Source organism: Sprattus sprattus, assembly GCF_963457725.1.
Source record: "Sprattus sprattus genome assembly, chromosome: 20".
Lineage (NCBI taxonomy): Eukaryota > Metazoa > Chordata > Actinopteri > Clupeiformes > Clupeidae > Sprattus > Sprattus sprattus.
Genome location: NC_137918.1, coordinates 22,761,979 through 22,783,702, shown reverse-complemented (window position 1 = coordinate 22,783,702; position 21,724 = coordinate 22,761,979). Strand labels below are relative to the sequence as shown.

The window sequence follows — 21,724 nt, the reverse complement described above, 5'->3', positions numbered from 1 at the left end:
GTCAGAGGTCGGGGATAAGCTATGTGCAGTAGTAGCTTTAATGAGCCTTATCCTACATAAAGAGCGCTAATCACAGGCTAGCTTCCACCGTGATGTGTTGCTCTGGGTCCCAGGGCCACAGTGATGGGCCTGTGCTAGTTAGCTAAATGATGGCGTTAGCATCCTCAACCCCTCACTCCCATTTTACGCTTTTCAGATCCCATTGGCTTCTCCTGTGGGAAAGAGATAAGACGTGGGAGGATTTTAATTTAAGCCACAGTCTCTGTATCTGACTCCAGAGAGAGAGGGGATGACTAAAGGAGGGGGGGTTTGTTCTGTCTTTGAGGAACACAAATGCAAATGAATCTGTCTGTCTCTGTCCACACACTCTCTCACACACACACACACACACACACACACACACACACACACACACACACACACACACACACACACACACACACACACACACACACACACACACACACACACACACACACACACGAACAGTATTAGGTTGGTGACTCCCAGCCCCCATGAAATGTGCTGGGCTTAGGAAGGCGTACCCATCCGTCCGCCATATTGGATAGGACTGCTTTTTTTTTTTTGCTCCCCCCAGTCGCAGCTGTCAAAGCCATTTCTCTCAACTTCTTAATAAACTCCCTTCATTGTGTGCTACTTGTGGCTGAAAATCCACCAGCAAAACGCTAGGCCTGTGTGACCAATACATCATCACTGAGGGCTGTGCACAAGGGAGCAATCGAGCGCCACTCAAACCACCAGGAAATGAACCTAAAAATTACCAATTAAATTGAAACACCGTACACATAAACTGTCGGTGAAGCTAATGTTGGCGGCTTGATGTTTTTTTTTTGCCAGGAGGACCAAAACTCAGACCTAATAATTACAGGGAGATGGAGGTTTCTCTCTGGCTGCTTTTAATACAGGCAGGAAGGGCTGGGCCCCAACATGGTTTCACTGGTGAGACGGCAGAGAGGGTGAAAAAAAAAAGAAAAGAAAAGAAAAGAGAGGAGCGAGTCATTCAGGGTGATCTAACACAAGCAACAGAGACAAGTCAAATCCTTCCAGGTGGTTCTATCAAATGGCGGCGCCCGTCCGCTTGCCTTTCCAGCGATGTGTCATATTAAACAAAAACACTTTTTGCTAAAGCCCCCCCCCCCACCAGGGAAGTGGTTGGACAGCCTTGACTGACCACAGTCTCGGGTCATGCTATGTCATAGCGATTTATCCTCTGATCCGGCCGCCGTGAAACTTTCACAGGCTGGGCGGTGGGGATGGAGAGTAGCCATATTGGAGGTCCCCCCCCCTTTTTTTTATTGTGAAGGAGAAATAATAGGCTTAGGCATTTCTATTCATATTTTCAGAGAGGCGGCGCGGATTGAAAAGAAGCGTTTCCATTTGGAATTTTATAACCAGGCTTGGGCCGGGGCCCTCTTAAAAAAGTGCCTCAGATGTGGTTTTTAATAGAAATTCATTGTGCGGAACTCGAGCTGGCAGCAAGCCTACAGAAACTCCGGCGCTCACAGACAGAGAGAGAGAAAGAGACAGAGGAAGAGAGAGAGAAAGAGACAGAGGAAGAGAGAGAGAAAGAGAAAGACAGAGGAAGAGAGGGAGAAAGACAGAGGAAGAGAGAGAGAAAGACAGAGGAAGAGAGGGAGCGTGAATGAAAGGAACACGAGAAAAGGGTGAGGGGTAAAAGGGAGGAAAACAGAAAGCCAAGGAGAGAAAAAAAAAAGGAGGAAAAGTTTTAGCAGGATGGGAGAGGAGCCAAGCACTTGGGTCAGGCGCTTGATTCTTCATTTAAAAGCACAGAGTCCTCCCTCATGACCCGAGCTATTTAGTTCCCCTCACAGAATACCCCAAAACTTTACAGCCAGTTCCTTTTAGATGACCAGAAAACACATGTTTGCTTAAAGCAGGGGAAGCACTGGTATAGGAGGACTGCACTGTGTGGCTTCTCCTTCTCACCCTGTTGGAAAAGAGCTCTTGCAAACCTGACCTCAACAGAACTCGCCAACAGCGTTCTGCTTTTCAACAGCCCATTTAAAAAGTGCTGGCAATCTCTGCTGAACTGAACTCCATCACATCTCCCTCCCTCCCACCCACCCACACCCTCCCCCCTCCCCCCTCCCTGACGGCACTTGGCACTTTAAACATTTCCAGGGAATTATCTTAGCGTTCCCTCAGCGTTCTCCACACGCTACCAGACCCTTTTGTGCTCCACTCAATTACCCCGCTTCTGCGTTGGGGGGGGGGGGGGGGGGGGAGGCGAGAGAGAGAGGAAGCTGGATTTTTTTTATAATAATCGCTTCCCACTTCTGTAATTTATATGCAATGAGGACTCCTCAGGCCTCACGGCTACAATCAAGTGTGTGTGCAAAGCGGTGCGAGGTGTTTTGCAAACAGTCGGGGGGAGATGGCGACTGAAGTGGTGGCGACAGATTCCCATGCTGGTAAATCTCTCTGAAGACCCCATCCCCCCCGCCCCGCCCCCCATCCCCCCGCCCAACCGCCTCACCTGCGCACTGTTTGACTTTCCACACATACTCAAACAGACAGGCAGAGAGGGGTGTGTGGAGTGTGTGTGACTGTCATTTTTTCTCTCTCTAACTCACTCACACACAGACACACACTCATTCTCTCCACCCCCTCACCTCACACAAAGAGTAACGAGTGCCTTTCGTTTCCTCGTGAGCAGGACTTTGTGGTCTCTCGTGGAGATGCTCCAATATGAGCCGACTGCTAATAGAAAGGGCTTTTACGCCGCTGAGAGGTACACCTTCCACACACACACACACACACACACACACACACACACGCACACACGTTTGCAGACAGAGCAGGCCGTGTTCCTGATGTTTGGATGGACAGAGGGAGAGAAAAAGAGGACACACCCAACTCTGCTCTGAGCCGACACACAGAGAGAGAGCCGACCAGGTGTTCCCACTCACGCCCCGAGGAATGCATGACCTTTCAAAAACAAAAGGTGAAAACACCCTCCTCACCAGAGGGGGGGGGGGGGGGGGGGGGCCCATCACACGACCAGAGATATCTTCAAATAAAAACAAAATAAAAGCAGAGAGAGGTGCGTCTCCCTCAATCAAAACAGGGCTTGACCGAGAGGAAACTTAAATAAATAACCAATTAGCATTCAGGGAGAGAGGAACGAGGCCCCCCCGGTCTTCAGCGGAGTGCTGAAAATGGAATGTGTTATTGGCAGGATGGCCTCTTAGCCGTGGGGCTTAATGTAACCGAACCCAATTAATGGAGAAGAAAGGCGAGCCGGCATCACGCGGCACGTGCCCAGGGTAATGAGACGAACAAGGGGATGGAAGGAGTGGAGGAGGAGGAGGAGGTGGTGGTGGAGGAGGTGGTGGAGGAGGAGGAGAGTAACTCAAGGAAAGACTGCCCTGGAGAGAAACGTACATCCATGAAGCCTTCACACCATCCCCAGCCCCCACTGTTCTACTTTTCCCCTTTCTTCTGCTCGACGCTTCATCAGTGATCCACCAACGCAGAAGACGACGACGACACTGGGACACACACACTTCCATCCTCACATTCTCATTGGAGGAGAAGGGTGTGAAGAGCTTAGATGTGTCAGTATTAAAAGTGCCGTCTATTTTCAAATGCGCTATATTTTTCTGTGGAAGATATATTATTGATGCGTACACTAATCTCCTTTAGATACCAGCTACAAGACTTGCTTTTCTCTCCAGTGCCTTCCATGTCAAGGCTGTCCTGGTAGAATACAAGCCAAAAAGCACGGAAAACCATTGATTGAAATGTTCTGCTTTCTGTTCTATCTTGTGTTAAAATGGTAGTATTTCCATTTTAATTGTTATGAGAGGGCTAAGTACAGGATATTGAATAGCTGAGAGACAGAGAGAGCTCTTTCAGGCTGTCATCTTCAGACTGAATGCACACCCCCACCCCAAAGGAACTCAGATCAAACAAATCCCGTTAACGCCCTGAGAAAAACCACATGACCAGCATATGTGGCCCCGGCGCTTTGACAGACACCAACCATAAAACAAACACACAGTGATACATCCATGGCATGCTTCCAGCTCCTCAGAGACTGCATGGAGTCAGTCTCTCTCTCTCTCTCTCCCTCCCTCTCCCTCTCCCTCTCCCTCTCCCTCTCCCTCTCCCTCTCCCTCTCTCTCCCTCTCTCTCCCTCTCTCTCCCTCTCTCTCTCCCTCTCTCTCCATCCCTCAATTACACAGCCAACTCTAAATCATACCACTGCACTCTCGGAGCTAGGACACGCCACCAGGCCTTTGGGTGGATCTATTTACTCACATATTTTGTCCCGCTCATAATTGAATGAATAAATAAATAAATAAATAAACAAATAAAATAATAATAAATAATACAAAATGAGATAGAGAGAGAGAAAGAAAGAGAGACAGAGAAAAAGAGAAAAAGAGAGAAAGAGAGAAAGAGAGGGAGAGAGAAATAGAGGGAGAGAGAAAGAGAGGGAGAGGGAGAGAGAGAGAGAGGGAGAGAGTGTACTTGGCTGGATTGGTTTTGCAGTACGCCGCAAAAGCAGAACAGTGTCTCATTATCAGCAGTACTGTTTGTTGCTCTTGCCCTTGTGGTTCCTCTCTGATCTTTTCTGTGTTGCCTCCTTGATTCAGTAGCATTTTGCACTCCAATTGCTCCAAAGCTGGAGGACACTTTCAAACGCACAGATTTCATGTTACTTATAAAAGTTCGCCGTAGCTCGTACAGCTAGGGTCTGCCGCTCGCGTCAGAGGTGGAGGTTGTGAGAGGGTTGTGTGGTGGTTGTGTGGGCGTCATGTTTGGGACGCGAGGGCTGTGGATGGGTTGCTAGTGGGTTTTGGCCGGGCGCTCGGCACCCCTGCAGCATGTTCACCTTGTGGCTGGGCGCAGGGCTCATTAACACAGCAGGAGCTGGTCACATCAAAGCGCCGAGGAAAGGTCAAACATTCCACTGAAGAGGCACTACCAGCAGGACTGGCTACTCCCACTGACCAGAGCCAGTGTGTGTGTGTGTGTGTGTGTGTGTGTGTGTGTGTGTGTGCATATTAGTCTCCACACACACACACACACACACACACACACACACACAAGCTCAAGAGCTTATAGAATGTGCCAGATTAAACACACACACACACACACACCCACGTGGTCTCTTCTATATGCAGGGTCATAGAGTAAAACTCCAGAGCATAGGCACACATCTCTCTTTGTGCATGAGAGGGGGAGGAAGATGAGGAGAGGGGGAGGAAGATGAGGAGAGGGGGAGGAAGATGAGGAGAGGGGGAGGAAGATGAGGAGATGGGACACTTCCGTGACCTTCTGCCCTTTTACACAAGCAGCCGATTCTGACATAATCACCATGGCAAAATGAAACACACACACACACACACACACACACTCTCTCTTCACTGCATGCGAAACACCTGGATCCCTGGAAAGACACCACGTGGAACGAGAGCTTCAGCTGCTTCACTACGGCTACTGATGATGCAATGCCCCAAAGATGGAGGCAGGTCGAAGGTCTCTGTGACCCCCATGCAGTCCCGCCAACGCGCGGAGCGGCTTTATTTCCCTTTCCAATTGGCTGGCAGCTCTCTATGAAAGCTATTTATGGCAACCGGCGGCCCTGCATAAACAGGCCGTGTGTGTTTACCGTTAGCCGACTGAGCAGCTAACCAACTGATCCACAGACGGAGCTCGCACCGATACTGAACAGTATCAACTGTTGGATACCCGACCGTGCCCCCCCCCTGCCCCCCCCCTGCCCCCCACTCCGCCAGCTCTCATACACAATGACAAAGGAACAAAAAAACTCGATAAAGACGTGCATTTTATAAACTGCTTTCTGGAGTCGCCCTAGAAGCACACCGCATGCATAAATCTGTGAATGGGGAGCGAATAGGGGGATTTGCCTGCTGTGCCTAGATAGAGGTGGCTTCAGCGTTTGCACAGGTACGGTGCACGTGAAAGGCTGTCAGTCTGGATTTGGGAGTCTGGTGGTGACGGGGAAAATGGAGCTCTCTGGCATCTCTTTGTGAGGGTCTACCTGAGTGGGAGGCTTACGCTCAGCAGCCCGCCGACTCCCTCTGGAAGCACTGCCACGGGAGGAATGTTCACAGGCAGACTGACGACAGGGTGGATCCTCTGTGTGTGTGTGTGTGTGTGTGTGTGTGTGTGTGTGGGGGGGGGGATTCGCGTGTGTATGTGTGTGTGTGTGTGTGTGTGTGTGTGTGTGTGTGTGTGTGTGTGTGTGTGTGTGAGTGACAGAGTGTGTGTAAGAGAGAGAGAGAGAAAAAGAGAGAGAGAGAGTGAGAGTGAGTGTGTGTGTGTATGTGAATACCACATTTGAAATGAGAGGAAGACGGGATATGAATGGAGGCTGCCTGGCATGCCGAGTAGTGACCTAGTTTCACAGACACAAACATCGGCACCAGCGCTTTGGCAGAAACTACAGTCAGGCATCGAGCTGGGCAGCTAAATTACAAGCACAAAAAACAGCAGGGGAATGGGCAGTGGAATAAAGCAATAAGACAGCAGCAACATCCTGGGTCCAGTCAGGCTGCACGCTGGAGATCATAGCCACTGCTAGAAGATTCCGCAGCTCCACGAGGCCATCAGCTTTTTAAAAACCAGCTCAGTCACAGACCGTCAGAGAAACCCTCCCGAGCTCCAGGCCTGACACCTGTCTGCCTTCCTGGGTGAACTTTTGACCCCTCTCTGTAACACGAGCCTTGGCCTCTTCACCTCAGCACACCACCTCTGAAAGCACACACCTTATGAGGCTGCACTTCACCCAGTGGCTATTCTCTTAACAGATGACACACACACACACACACACACACACACACAACTCCTCTCTGGTAGAATTCCATGGACTGGACCAGTGGCTTCAGAATGAGCACCAGCTCACACAAAGCTTTTGAAAAACTGAAACATAGAAGTGAATGCCATGTCCTCAATTTCATTCGTTATGTTATCAATGCTACTAAGTGGTGTTCATTGTGCATGCTATTTCTGATGGGTATGCATGCAAACTAGTATCACTAAATCAATGAATAGTTGCCATTTATGGGTATGCGTCATCGGCTTTCATAATAGATTTTTGAAGGAACAATACCATGTTGCTAGCAGTCCAATTATGTGGGACTGCTTCTCTACGTCGATAAGGATTAACTAGTGAGGTACTGCTTTTCAGCACAGCTTCAGGGATCTCAGCTTTGTGTGGCTTTAAGGATACAGCGAGTGAGAGAGCGAGAGAAAGAGGGGTAATCCCTGGTGAACAAATGGCTATTCTCCACCAGTGTATGACTAGGGGAACACTTCAACAACCTCTTGAGAATCAACTCGCCAACAAGAGTGTCCCCTCCCCCCTTGCGTTACTTCTGTAGGGGCTCTTTTGTGGCTTTTGTCTGACTCTATACAAACAAGACAACGAGTGTGTCCAAACATGGCCAAACACAGGAGTGAAGTAGGTACTAGGCCATGCCTCTATTCAAGTAATGCTCTAGCTATTGGTTCCAAGACAAAGGCTAGGAGCAGCGGGCCAAACCTTTAGGCTGATTCAACTTCTGTGTAGGCCAAAACCTCTTGCATGAATTATGCCCAGGTGACAGCATTAAGGGAGGAATGAAAGATTGCTTCTTAATAGTCAGGAAAAAGCACCATTAAACTACAAACTATCCAAACATAAAAGCCAGTACATATACAGGTGGTCATGCTTATTTAAGACTAAACAGCAGGCCAGCCAGCTGGATGGATACATTTTTATCTTAGAATGCAGCATTGTGTAAGCCAGCATTGTGTTAGCCGACTCCTTCACCTATTCCAGTCAAAGATGGCTGCTATTTTCTTTAGAAGATCCAAAGGTAGAGAAAGGGCAGTGATCTCATCCAGGTCAGGGTGACCCTCTGTGTGACTCCAGAGACGGGCAGCACATCAGAGGAGTCACGCACACCTCTCACGTCCCCGGAGAGACTGACAGCGTCCATGGAGAGAGTCGACAAAGTATCGTTCTGGGCATGTTTGCTGTATCTCTCGGAGACCTTGCACCTTTTCCATTCTTTTTTTTTTTTTTCCCAGGATGCAGTGTGTTTTGGTGATGGCAGCGCAGTTACTTTGGATGCTTTGATCTGGCGGGGGCTCAGGGCCAGCCGAATCGATTTGATATTTTGATGCATTGTTTGATGGCCGGCAACTCAAAGTGGCAGCCCAGCCTCTGATGTCCCTGCATTGGGTAGACATGAAAAGGTTCACCTGCCCAACCGCCCCCCCCCCCCCCCCCGTGTGTGGGTAAGGCCATCCGCACCCCAAACCCAGCGCCCACAGCCTCCGAAGCAATCAGACCCCCACTGTTAGACAGCGAGTTTGCATTACAACTTTAGAAAAAAATAAATGCCGTTGCGTCTGTAATGAAATGAATCTCGGCAAAACAAAAATGGAAAGGACAAAATAATCCTGTTGACTTTAATTCAGTTCATCACCATTAAAAATTCTGCCATGACTATGAGCCAACCAGTCCCACTGTTGCAGTGTGCTATTGCTCAGTTTGAGCTTAGTGGTGCTAGACTCTTAGTGACTTTAACAGCCATCAATGTCCTTGCCTCTCAGTCCTTTAACAAAGCTAGAAATCTAATTTTCTTAAATGTGTACATCCCATGGGAGACAGAGTTGCCTTTAATAGCCACCGCAGCGGTTGATCAAAGGCAGGAGCGGCACAAAAGCCCTGATCAGATGAACAAACACATTCTTGCCGAATAGTTTTATGGGTTTCATCATCCTGCATCAAGTGACTGTCCTGGAGTAAACAAAGAGGCGTTCTCTTCACCCTCCAACAGCAGCATCACACACACACACACACACACACTTCTGCACAGAGAGTAGTAGAGGAATGAGAGAGAGAGAGAGAGAGAAGGAAAGAGAGAGCGAGAGAGAAAGAAAAAGAGAGGAGAGAGAGAGAGCGCGAGAGAGAGAGAGCGAGAGAGAGAGAGAAGGAGAAGGAGTGCTGAGCGTATTTCAGGCTGAGAGATAAGAATAGTCAGTGAGAAACATAGCAAACCTGAGAAAAACACTGCCAACAGACGGCTTAAATTCATTTCAAAAGGCACATGATCACAATTTGTCTGGAAGTTGTCAATATTTTTTGGAGGAAAAAAAAACTCCACGAGGATTATAAAAAAAAAAAGGAAAAAAAAGTGTGAATTAAAAAGGTATGCTCAAAGAGGAGAGCAAAAACACTCCCGATGAGGGGAAAACCAAGAAGAGACTGGTGAGAGGGGAGAGGAGAATGCGATACAATGTTAAACTGCGTAGTGAGTTTGTGACTGTCTGTCTGTGGCCATCCACCCTTCACTGCAGGCCCCTCTCCAGCCAAAGCAAATTGGGCCCTGGAGGGAGGTGGACAGTGTGTGCACCGGTGCCAAGCAGAAGGGGTGGCAAGAGGGTGGGGTGTGGGGGGTGAGCTCTGGGCACACGCACTGCCACAAAGGAGCGCCTCGTTAGCTCGCTTGCAACCTCAGTGTTCACGCCACCAAAACAGCCCCGGCGCTAAACACGGGACATCTGCAAGTGTAATCACCCCTTTGTGTCACCATTTTTCTGCTCTGCTGGACGGCAGCGTGGCTCGATTTTCAGCGCCTCCCTCCCCTCCCCTCCCTCCCACCCCTCCTCCTCCCCTCGGCCCCGGCCTCCCTTTGCTGGGGAGACGGACGGTGTGTCGTGGAGATTACAGACACAGTCGCTCAGGTAACAGACCCACTAATCTGAGCCCTCGTTGAATTACACATAATTGCTCCGGCGCTGTGATTGATTTCAGCCTGGAAAGAAAAGACTAGAGCCCCCCCCCCCCCCCCCCCCCTTCTTCAACCCCCCCCCCCCCCCCCCATCCTCACCCTCCTTCCAACACACACAACCCTCCTCCCTTCCCCTTTCTCTAAATCCACCCCCCTTTCTCTCTCTCTCTCTTTCTCTCCCCCTCTCTCTCTCTCTCTCTCTCTCTCTCGCTCACTAGCAGCAGCCAAGCCTCTCCATCTAGTAGGAGGCAGGAGGCTTTGAAGAGATCAAAGCCAAGGCCGCGAGCAGTTGCGCGCCCTGGGAATACGCCGAGCCTCTCCGCTCCTCAGCCCTATTTTCCAGCGTCATGTCAGATTGCAGCTGTATTGCATTTCGCCAGTTTTCTTAATGCTCTTGGTTTTGACTTTGACATCAGTGATCCCCCCCCCCCCCCCCTCCACCCTCCTCTTCTTCAAAAACAAGGGGGAGACGAAGGGTGAAAATAAAAAAAAAAGAGTGAAAAAGGAAGAGGGAGCAAAACTGAAGGAGCAAAATAAAGGACAGGAACAGAGAACGACAGAAATGGAAGAGAAGGAAGGGAAAGAGTGGAATAAAAACTGAGAAGTGCACAGCAGAAAGAGCAAAAGCAGAGGGGGGGGGAGAGATAGACGGGGTGATTTTTATTTTCACAACTCCATAATTGGGCAGTTCAAAGGGAAGGGGGAAAATACAGCATTTGTTTTCAATTCAGGGGCAGATATGAAAGGAGCGACACACTTTTATGGGTTTCCCAAAAATTAAAGACAGGCTCTTTACCCAGTCAAAGAACAGGGTGTTTTTTATGGCCGAGACCACACATAATGAATTGATAGCAAACCCCTCCCTCCGTCTCTCCTCCACAGGCTGGAACAAAGTCAGAGAGTCACAGAGAGAGAAAGAGAGAGAGAGAGAGAGAGAGAGAGAGAGAGAGAGAATTAAAATGAAAGGGGATGAAGATGACTATAGTTTGAGAAACAAAAACAGTGAGTCCCTCTGTATCTGAGCTTGAATGAGGTTGGGGGGGGGGGGAAGAAATGGTTTGATGTGCTCAGTTAGAAGAAAAAAAAAATGAGTGAAAGGAAAAAAGGAGTTGTATCCATCTATCCGTTTAACGGCTTGGCTAATAGAGCCTGGTGGCAAGCCACCCTTTGTACTATAGCACTGCGAGGGCCTTTACCAAACTCCTACACCAGGGGACCATTAATATTTCAGCACTGTCAGAACCACGAAGCATGGGAGGCTCTTTTACTCACACACCCACAGCAGAGCAAAAATAATGAGCTTCTGAAAAAAATATGAAAAGAGAGAGCGAGTGGGAGAGAGAGAGAGAAAGAGAGAGGGGAGAGAGAGAGAGAGAAAGAGAGAGAGGGGAGAGAAAGAGAGAGAGGGGAGAGAGAGAGAGAAAGAGAGAGAGGAGAGAGAAAGAGAGAGGGGAGAAAGAGAGAGAGAGAGTGAGTGGAGAGAAAGAGAGAGAAAGAGAGAAAGGGGAGAGAGAGAGAGAGAGTGGAGAGAGAGAGAGAGTGAGTGGAGAGAAAGAGAGAGAGAGAAAGAGAGAGAGAGTGAGTGGAGAGAGAAAGAGAGAGGGGAGAGAGAGAGAGAAAGAGAGAGAGGGGAGAGAGAGAGAGTGAGTGGAGAGAAAGAGAGAGAAAGAAAGAGAGAGAGAGAGAGAGAGAGAGAGAGTGAGTGGAGAGAAAGAGAGAGAGAGAAAGAGAGAGAGGGGAGAGAAAGAGAGGAGAGGCCAAACCTCCTGCAACAGAGCTGCTATTGATCATCACTCCACCCTCCACCCGAGAGGAGTCCTCCTGCCTGCGCCTCCCCGTGAAATGGAGAAGAGAGGAGCGCCTCTGCACCCCCACGCATGCACACCCCCTCAAGGCCAACGGTCACCCTGTCACTCTGTGACACCCCCCTCTTATCAGAGCCCCACAAACACTAACGCCTCAAAACTACATTTAACGATCTCAATGAACAGCCATATTAATTCAAATTAAACAACAATGCATTATTAGGAATTATTAGCGGGGGGAATCTACAAAGACTTTGTTGTTTTCCTCATAACGCAAAAAGAAAAACTGCCCAGATCCGTCCTCCATCACTCGACTCAACAGGCCTGAGTGTGCTGGAACCTTCTGCGTCTGAAGCAGCTGTGTTTGGGGCGGCGGCCATGCTGGGGCGGAGGGAGCAGCGGCCGACGTTTGGAGCACGCACCGCAGGAGCGTCACGGAGGTCAGCCCCAGGACCAGGCCGTCACAGCGAGGGGTGGCCGGGGCGATGACAACTGTGACAACACACGGCCGGCTGGCTGCTCCAGACTGGGCTCAGGGTGACGAGTGACAGGAGCCCAGCAGGTGGCGGGGAAGGAGGGAGAACCTCCTCACACACACACACACACACACACACACACACACACTCTCCTCACAGGGAGCAGAGCACCCCAGAGACCCCAGCTAACCAGCACGCTAGCTAGGACTGAAAGGGAGAGAGAGAGAGAGGGCCAGAGAGCGAGAGAGAGAGAGAGAGAGAGAGAGAGGGAGAGAGAGAGAGGGGGCCAGAGAGCGAGAGAGAGAGACCCAAGCTAACCAGCATGCTAGCTAGGAGTGAGGCCCCCTTTACACGGAGCCTAGTTTGCCTGCGTCCGAAATGAAACTAATACAGATAGCCCTATCGTAAGGACGAACACTCTCTATCCGCACACGGTATCTGCAACGCTTCGAATCGGGGGTCGAAAGTGAGTAGATTGAGAGACAGGGCCGTTCAGAGTCTATCTGTGGAGCTGATCTAGGTTTGAACTACACTGAACAACAATCAAAAAAACGATATCAGGGAAAAAAAAACTCTCCTAATTGAAACCTTTGGAAACATTCTGATTGGAAATTGCGAGCAAAAAAGAAATGTATCTGCAACTGCAGGCTTAAACATCTGTGTGTAACATGTGCACTCATGTACACACACACACACACACACACGAAGAGTAAACTGGTACAGCTGCCACACACTAACAGCTAGGTTCTCCTTTAAGGAAAAAAATCTAAACCAAAAGAATAATTAAGGAGCCCACATCAAGAAGTGTGGCTTTCACAAAAAAACAGCGATTTTCTCATAACCGTGATGCCAAGGGCTTTGATGTTGCAATACGATACAAAATGGCTCAACTGTATTTTGCTTGAGAGGGACATTTCAAAAATGCCCAACTCAAGACATTGTCAGGGGGTGGCTTTTACAAGAAGAGAGAGAGGACACATGGATCCAATAGGCCTGTGTTTCTTTGCTGCACCAGGGGAGTGTGGGATGTAAATGAGGTATCGATGGCCCTGTTTAGAAAGGCCCGGGTGTGCTGCGTTGGTTGGAGCGCTTGAAAAGGCCCGGGGGCAGGGGCGCTCTGGGAGGTCCAGGCATGTGGGCGATCAGGGGGACCTGGAGAGCAGATGACGCCGCCGCCGCCGTCCCCTACGCCTCGCTGCGGCACACACACACACACACACACACGGAGCACAACGGAGCTCTGTACCAGCAGACGAGCTCGGCACGCACATGACCACAACACTCCTCCCTCCCTCAGTCCATGTGCTGTGCTATGGGACAACGGGCTGGACAGGGTTTGACTTGAGTGAGTATTTAACAGTGCATGCCTGAGGACAAGCGGGCGCGCACGCACACACACACACACACACACACACACACACACACACACACGTGCATTTTGTGCAATTCATTACATACAGAAGATATGGAAATTCTATTTCTGTGGTGCAGTTTTAGTTATAGCTGCCTCAGTGAACAGCAGAGGTTGGTAGTGAATATTATGCTGAGATGAAGCTGACAGCCATGCTCCGGATGGAAACTACACATCCAAACAGCACACCAATAAAGCATAGGGAAGTTGTGTTTTTGGTTTGCTGGGAACTGAAGTGTTCAGGTGGAGACACACACACACACACACACACACACAAACGCACACACACACACACACACAGTTGTGCTGTATTAAATCCTGTTAGTAAGCCCGGGTTTGTGGGGTTTGTGATTCCACGGCACATCCACACGGTGCAGGAGATCCGTCACGTCCCACATCAAAGAGAAGTGGGAGTTTCTCCTCACAGCTTTATCGCCACTGGGCCCTGGCGCTGGCGCTGGGGGAAGGGGGACCAAGAAGGGGCAGGGACTCTCCACTCCAGTGCCAGAAACCTGCTTTAAATCTTCACCAGCACACTCCAGACTGCTTGCACAGGCTGGCAGACCAGCACACAGCTAGCTCTCTGGAAGGGTCACTGGATTGTGTCAAATTGCGTTTTTGGACCACGAAGAAACTATTCTACTCTAGAACTAAAATAAAACTTAATATAAGAAACACATTTTTTTTTAATATACATTTCAAATCAATCAAATGTAGATAAATGTAGATAATTCTTCAAGAGGTTACTGCTCTGTATTACTAAAAACGAGTGCTAGTCACGCTAGTAACGCATCTCTGTTCTCCTAGCTCAATCCAACCCTGTGTTTAAAAGAGGATGCATTTGCTGAGACGCCTTCTTAGGTGCATAATGTCCCCAGACCCCACAGCAGCACCACAGCTCCATGCGTGTTTACCTCTATGGAGGGTTAGCAGCCAGAGCTACATGCGTGTTTACCTCTGTGGTGTGTTAGCAGCCAGAGCTACATGCATGTTTACCTCTGTGGTGTGTTAGCAGCCAGAGCTACATGCGTGTTTACCTCTGTGGTGTGTTAGCAGCCAGAGCTACATGCGTGAATAACCTCTATGGTGTGTTAGCAGCCAGAGCTACATGCGTGTTTACCTCTATGGTGGGTTGACAGCCAGAGCTACATGCGTGTTTACCTCTGTAGTGTGTTAGCAGCCAGAGCTAAGCTCTGTGAGGAGCTGGATTTTGTTCCTCAGGCTCATTTAATAAGAGGGCGAGTTGGCACAGTGCACGCAGACTTTGGCCTTCGTGCAATCCAGCAGTGGCCAGGTGGCAACCAAAGAGACAGAGAGCCGAGCAATCGCACATGCAGTTGCTTTAAATAATCCAATATGTAACAGTCAAACCCCACACGACCTCCTGCTGAAGACACAAACACGGGGGGCAGCTAAGGAGGAACCCATTACGCCATCAAATGAAATCCAAACCCTCGCCACCATTGTGATCCCACAGATGGGGGGCACGGGGAGAGAGGGAGGGGGGCAGGCAGGCAGGAGAGGCTAATGCTAAATGGAAAGAGAAGGGCTCAGAGTTGGCTCGTTCTGATTGCTTTGAGGCACAGTTGCTACAATTTCAGCACAGAAAAAAAAAAATAGGTAGACCACTTTGTTTCACAATTTAAATCAGAGCCCGCTCCGTGAAGGAATTTAAGACTATTTTCAATGTCGTTTTCAGAGCACCTGGACGTACAGCGGCTCTCAATCACCTACTCTGGGATCACGCTAGCTGCCCGGGTCAGAGAGATTGACCTACAACTCAGAATTGCTTTGCTACCATCTCTGGCACACAGAGGGAGACCCGTAGAGCTGAAGGACTGGGCTCTCTGAGGGACTGGGCTCTGTGAGGGACTGAGTAAAGCTGAGGGACTGGGCTCTGTGAGGGACTGAGTAAAGCTGAGGGACTGGGCTCTGTGAGGGACTGAGTAAAGCTGAGGGACTGGGCTCTGTGAGGGACTGAGTAAAGCTGAGGGACTGGGCTCTGTGAGGGACTGAGTAAAGCTGAGGGCAAGGCTCTGTGAGGGGCAGATCCCTGTGCAGGGCAGATCTCTGTGAGGGACTGATCTCTGTGAGGGACTGGGCTCTGTGAGGGACTGCCTCTGTGAGGGACTGGGCTCTGTGAAGGACTGGGCTCTGTGAAGGACTGCCTCTGTGAAGGACTGAGTAAATCTGAGGTAACTGGGCTCTGTGAGGGACTGGGCTCTGTGAAGGACTGCCTCTGTGAAGGACTGAGTAAATCTGAGGTAACTGGGCTCTGTGAGGGACTGCCTCTGCTGCAGAGAGCAGGCCCGGTCAGGAGCAGCAGTGGAAACAGCAGCCGCAGTGCAACTGGGTGGGCAGGCAGGCCCAGGAATGTCATGGTCAATGGAAATCAATCCAAACTTGAGGGGGTAATGAGAAGGAGGAGGGGAAAGAAGCTGCCTTTGAAGTCGGTGAAAACCAATCCCAAGCCTTGGAGATACTGTGTCTGTCCGCAGATTTGATCAATACAGCGGCGAGGGAGTGTCGAAAGGCAGGCTGAGAGAGACATACACTGACAGAGAGAGAAAAGGACTCGTACGTTCCATCAGACCACCGTCCACTGAGTGACAGATGGATTAATGACTACTCTTTTACATATTATTAGAGAGTGGGCAAATTTAATGCATGGTTAACAATAGCTAATAAAAACAGAAAAAAATATTTCAAACTGTGTGAAAAGTCTCATACCACATAGAATGAGCGTTTAAAAAAAAAAATGTAAATAATTGAAATCACTTTTAGAGTTCAACAGCCATCCTCTCACTGCACGAGATCTCAATCCTCTCGCTGCACGTGATTTAACACTCTAAGGTCCAAGGCCTTTTAGACTTTTCTAAGTTGTCTGACATGCCTTGATGTTTTTGTACATTTTGCTTAACTAAAAACATTGATGCACAAATGGAATATATGATTCTATTCTAGAAGACCTCAGCAATAATATTAGAAAAGGGTTCAATGTTTCCGTGGTTGTTCTTTTTATGTCTCTAAGACGAAAACTCAAAAATAAAAATATCCCGGACGAGGGATATAGACCTTTTAGTGTTAAGTACAACTACAAAACATATATGTGCTTACACTAGTCCTCCACCTCCAGCTTAACAAAATGAAATCCAACTGATACTCCATCTAGCAGACTATCCCCACTGCATCCACAAAAGCTTTGGTGAGGTTCGGTGATTATCCGGCCTGGATTTCTCTCGTCCAGGCGTGGCAAAAGCCCTCGGTGTTAGCTAGAGCGTCGTCGAGGTGCAGCCACGGGCCTCGGAAAGCAGCAGACGTTAGGGAAGGGTTTTTTCATTCGCACCCTGAACAATGTATGTGATGAGTGCGCTCTCTGCACTCTGCAGGCAGGGGCTGATCTGCAGTCGCAGCCTGCTGGTTCGGAGAGAGGCAGCCGGCCATATCCAGACAGGGTGTCTTCCCCACACAAAACACACCAAACAGGATTAGGGTGTGCAGCTGCTGGCGTGTCCACCAGCTCTCTTTTCTACATTGTCTGTCTTTGGGAAATTTGCAAACAGGACAGATGGAAAAGTGAGGACTGTGAGGACCAGAGGATCCACCACAGAATGCTGCTTGTCTTTTTGTCTTTTTACACACACAAGCAAAAGGCTCTACGCTGCTCCTTTTCAGAGACGTGAGGGAGATATGGTGTACGTGTGAGATGACGAGGCTTTGTGTCTGATTATTTACGTTTGCAAATTTACCACGACTGTATAGAACCTGGAGGAAAGCACAGGAAATGCCAGCATTTTTACCCCAATTGATTTCCTTAAAACAAGTCACAACTTGAGCCATAATGGGGCTGCTTCGAAATGCTACTGCGGACATGACCCCGAACCAAGGTGGGACAAATAAAAGAACACACTGCCTCCTTGTCGGCCATATGAAAGGGGAGACACCTCCCTAGACGGAGGAAGGAGAGGAGAGGAGCAGAGAGAGCAAGAAGTATCAGAACTCGACTCACCGTTCTGGGCATGGGTGGTGAGAGTGAGCCGTTGTTCATGTACGAGTCGTTGTTCATGTTCATCATGATGTAGCCTGGATAGCCAGAGTATGGGTGCCCTTTGTTGTACATGTCTTGATGCTTGCCTAGAAATGGGGTAAACAATCCAGACGCAATTGATTTCAAGCCAGACACACTGAGAGGTGTAGGGCAAAAGCTATAGACACTCAATGTAACAATCCATAAATAACTAAGTCACAACTAAATTCAACCGTTTACATTTAGACATTTTGGTCCAAAAGAACAATGATAACACTAACGACACGAACTTCTGTAAAACTAGCATGTTGCTTGTTTGTAGAGCTCAAACCAAATGGTGAAACATCAGAAACCACAGACTAAAGTGGTTCCTATTGGGGAGTTTGTTTTAAACTTTTCGGATAATGCCTGAGAAAGCTAGTTAGGTCGTATGATTTTACTGAATTAATTTGACCTGCGCTCCGTTTTACTACAGCCTTTTGTTCACCACCTAGTCTCGCTTCACAGGGGGAGGCCGGTGATATTCAATGGGGACAATAGAGACCCTACGTGCTAATTAGCCACAATTAAGGGCAACACAGACTTGTGTCAAAACATGAGACGCCCCCTCTGTTTGCTGTCGCCTGCCATGCGACTGGAACTAACTCCTCAAGACCGAGAGCTCACCAGGCCCCCGCATGTGAATGGGCCGTCCGCACGTCGCAGGAAGCTTCTCTCTATAGCAGAGATGACTGGAGGCGCATTGATGGCACACAGACTGGCGAGGTGTTTTTAGTCTTTTTGAGAGGTGGGGGTATATTCACAGAAGCCCGAGCACAAAAGGAGCCGACACACTTCACGTTGATGCTATTGTGCCCTGGCTGTGTGTCATCGGAGGGCTGTGGGGCGGGTGGGCAGGGCACAGATCAAGTGAACGCCATGGCAACATGTTGTCAGTGACAATAGTGGCTGAGTTTATGTGCAAAGGGGGCATGGCGTGACAGGGGACTGGTCTGAGTCCGCTGGCTGACCCTGATGGCACGTGTCCTGACCTCTACAGTTAGTTTGCTAACTCAGTTCCAGGAACAGCCTTAATACTAACTCAGGCAAAGACTGATGGTAAGGTCAGAATATTCTATTCAACGTTACCACCTTTTCAGTTCTAATTTAAATCCAGTTTTGAAGCAAAAATGGAATATACATTTTAAAACACATTTCAAATTCTGTGAATTTGATACAATAACCTATTAATACAATAGCTCATGTGAAAAGCCAATCCAGAATGTTCAATGTTTGAAATATTTTGCGAAGATTATTTCACATTTTCTATAATGAAAGAAAAACGAAAAACAGCGGATTTCCTGGAACATTAATCATCCAGGAGCTACAAAATCAGCATCAGTGGAAATAAAATACAGGCATACTCCCTCACCATCATCTGTATGGTCTCTGAGCTCTTTATGGTACGAGTCTTGGATTATCTGCGACTGTCTACCTGCCTGTGAAGAAATAATATGAGAGAGAGAGAGAGATATATAGTAACCATTATGCAACTAAACATTATTTTTAGACAAATAAAGAAATAACAGGAGAAACAGTAAGAGAAACACACTCACAGAGAGACAGAGATCAGAAGGAGTTTGAGCATAATATGATCCAAATTACTATAGTATGTTTCCCATCTAAATTACTGCAAGCATCTTAATGTACTCTGGTATATTATGTCAGGCCATATTCTTCCTGAAATGGGTTTAAAAACGAATACCACTGAAACCATCTGAGTGTGCTGCTGGGCTTATTGCTGGGTTAACTATTCTTTGCGGAAGACGGTGGTTCTGAAAGCCACCAAACATACAAACATACCCACAACCCTCCTCCTCCTCCCCTCTCCCTCCAAACAGAATTGGTTAAAAAAGACCCAGAGTTCAGCTCCCTTAGGGTGGCCTGCAGCAGAGTCAGGCAACTTCACTGGATTCCCAATTAACATTCAGCCCTTTATTTCATTTTCCTCTGTGTCAGTGTGTGCAAGAGATGTGGAAGAGGACCATGTTTCATTAACACTGCTTAATGGCAAATTACACTACATAGCTACCAGAGGGTTGGGTCCTGTTTTCCATCTGATCTCACCATAGCTGGTGCACTATACAAAATACAAAAACATTGAAAAATTTCAGAGGGATACGCTCTCGTTCACCAATGGCAGAAATTTGATCTGATTAAATTTTTTACAAACAACTGAAAGAGTGCAATGAAAGTGGTCTTAAGATCAATGTTTTCATTCAACAGGAAAATCGAATTTACTTCTGATTCAAGGACAAATCATAGAAAATTATATGGGCATGATTGTAAACATAAATCCAAGTGGATCTGAAGCACTTTCTCAACTCATCAGCAATGTAATATATATAATGTTAAATGGACAATAATAAATATTTTCAAGCAGTAAAACATAAATAGCTGAAAACCACAATAAGCTTGTCTGGAAAAATGTGTCTTGTTTTGGCAGGCCTAATTCTAAGGCATCCAGCTATAATTTTTTTAAGGATGCACAGACAATTTATTTTCATTAATTAAAATCAGTGTTTTGCTTATACTTTAACACTCAAGCTAAAACACAACAATAACTTCTCGTTCAATAAAACACTAATTCCTCCATAGTTGGCTATGGATGTGGTTCTGTGACAATGTAGTTTATTCATCGGTGACTATTGGAATGATTTATATGTAGGCTGCAGTGTATTTATTATTTCAGTTCCTGGGCTAACCCTTTGGATGATTTCTGTCAATATCAATGATATAAATAATAATGTTAATAATAGACAAATAGACAAAAAAAAAACTAATTTATGAGTTATCCCCCACCTTGTTGATGTTTCTCAGTTATTATTGACATTATTAATTCTCCATGGAGACACACACCTGTGTCGCCAGATCCGTACATTTCACAGTCTGCATAAAACAAATCGATTGTTGAAGCCAAGAAAAGGCAACTTACATCATGATTGTTACTGTGTGGACTTGTCTCCGTCTCATTGACTAAAGAGGACTTGATTTCATCCAAGTCCCCTTCTTCTTCCGAGTGGTTAATCTCTGCAAATATCTGTTCTTTCTGCGGGTCTCCTTCGTCTTTGAAGGGAATCATTTCGTCGGTGGCGCAGAGCTCCGGGTCCCCGCCGCCTCCTCCACCGGCTAACTGTGGCATTTTGATTTATTCAAGCACCCACACAGTTCGAATGGGGTTCAAAATCCCGTAACTGAAAGTTGAGAGATTCCAGAAAGAGGAAACAATCTATGCTTGAAGTCGAGCGTGATCACACGGCGTGCAAACACGCTGCTTATGTTTTGGCTAAAGCAACAGGAGTGCGGCTTGCTATGACGTTTGAATTGTATGTAGGCTATTGTGGATTCTTCAAATTACTGAGTCCAAAATAAGGAAATGAAAGATGTTATCGCTACAATCGTAAATTCTGTGTACACATTCCGAGTGTGGCACACTCCTGTTTGGCTCTTTAAAAATGGCAAGTTAAACTTCAGACGTGCCTTATAAATAAGCGGAAGAAAACACTCTGAATTGCTCCCTTGACGGTCCCGTGGTAAAATTAAACAAAAACCGCATGAAGTGATGTCTCGTGTAGTTCCCCGTTCTCAACCTCGGTGCCAGTAGCTGTCCTCTTGTGAAAAGTGAAAAGAGAATAAAACTAACGAAGATAAGAAAAACAAGAAAATAAACTCGAAAAACGTTGAATCACTACAAAAGTAACAAACTCACACGCGTGCTCTGTGTTTTAAATATAACTTGCCGAGTGGTCATTTCTACTTCTAAATTCGGAATACATATCTGAAAGTGTTAATTTAACAGTAATAAAGCTATACAAATTGTTAAGATATCGTAAGCGAAGCGCTGTAGACCCGAGTTCCAATCTGGAGCGCCGCTCCACGAGTAATGTAGCGTCTGTAGATGTGTTTGTAAAGTAGCTTGCTCTCCTCCCCCTCCTCTCTCCGTTCTCTTCCTTGCAATGACTGTGAGCGTGAAGATGAAAGAGAAGCCGCCGCTGTGATTGACACCACACCGATTGACACTCCTGAGAGAGAGGGAGAGAGAGAGGGAGACAAATGGGTAGACAGGAAAGGGAGAGAGAGGCGGGGAGGCAGTGTCGAAGCTGACACCAATCTACAGACTCACTCCACTGATGAAAATAGGAGAAGGTGGAAGTTTTCAGTGCTCCGCT

General features: G+C 47.8%; 1 protein-coding gene across 4 annotated transcripts in view; it reads right to left on the bottom strand.

Moving 5' to 3' along the window:
• Positions 1-20,697, bottom strand: part of lef1 (lymphoid enhancer-binding factor 1) — a gene marked incomplete at both ends in the record, with an annotated part of 43,803 nt that extends 23,106 nt beyond the window's left edge. For 3 of the 4 annotated variants that reach the window (XM_080859022.1, XM_080859023.1, XM_080859024.1), the window contains 3 exons: positions 17,499-17,623; positions 18,928-18,994; positions 20,491-20,697. In XM_080859022.1, the coding sequence (XP_080715148.1) occupies positions 17,499-17,623; positions 18,928-18,994; positions 20,491-20,697 (399 nt within the window). Of the gene's footprint in view, positions 1-17,498; positions 17,624-18,927; positions 18,995-19,587; positions 19,636-20,490 lie in introns of all 4 variants that reach the window. The other variant, XM_080859021.1, reaches the window with a different exon arrangement.
• Between the last annotated feature and the right edge of the window lie 1,027 nt (positions 20,698-21,724).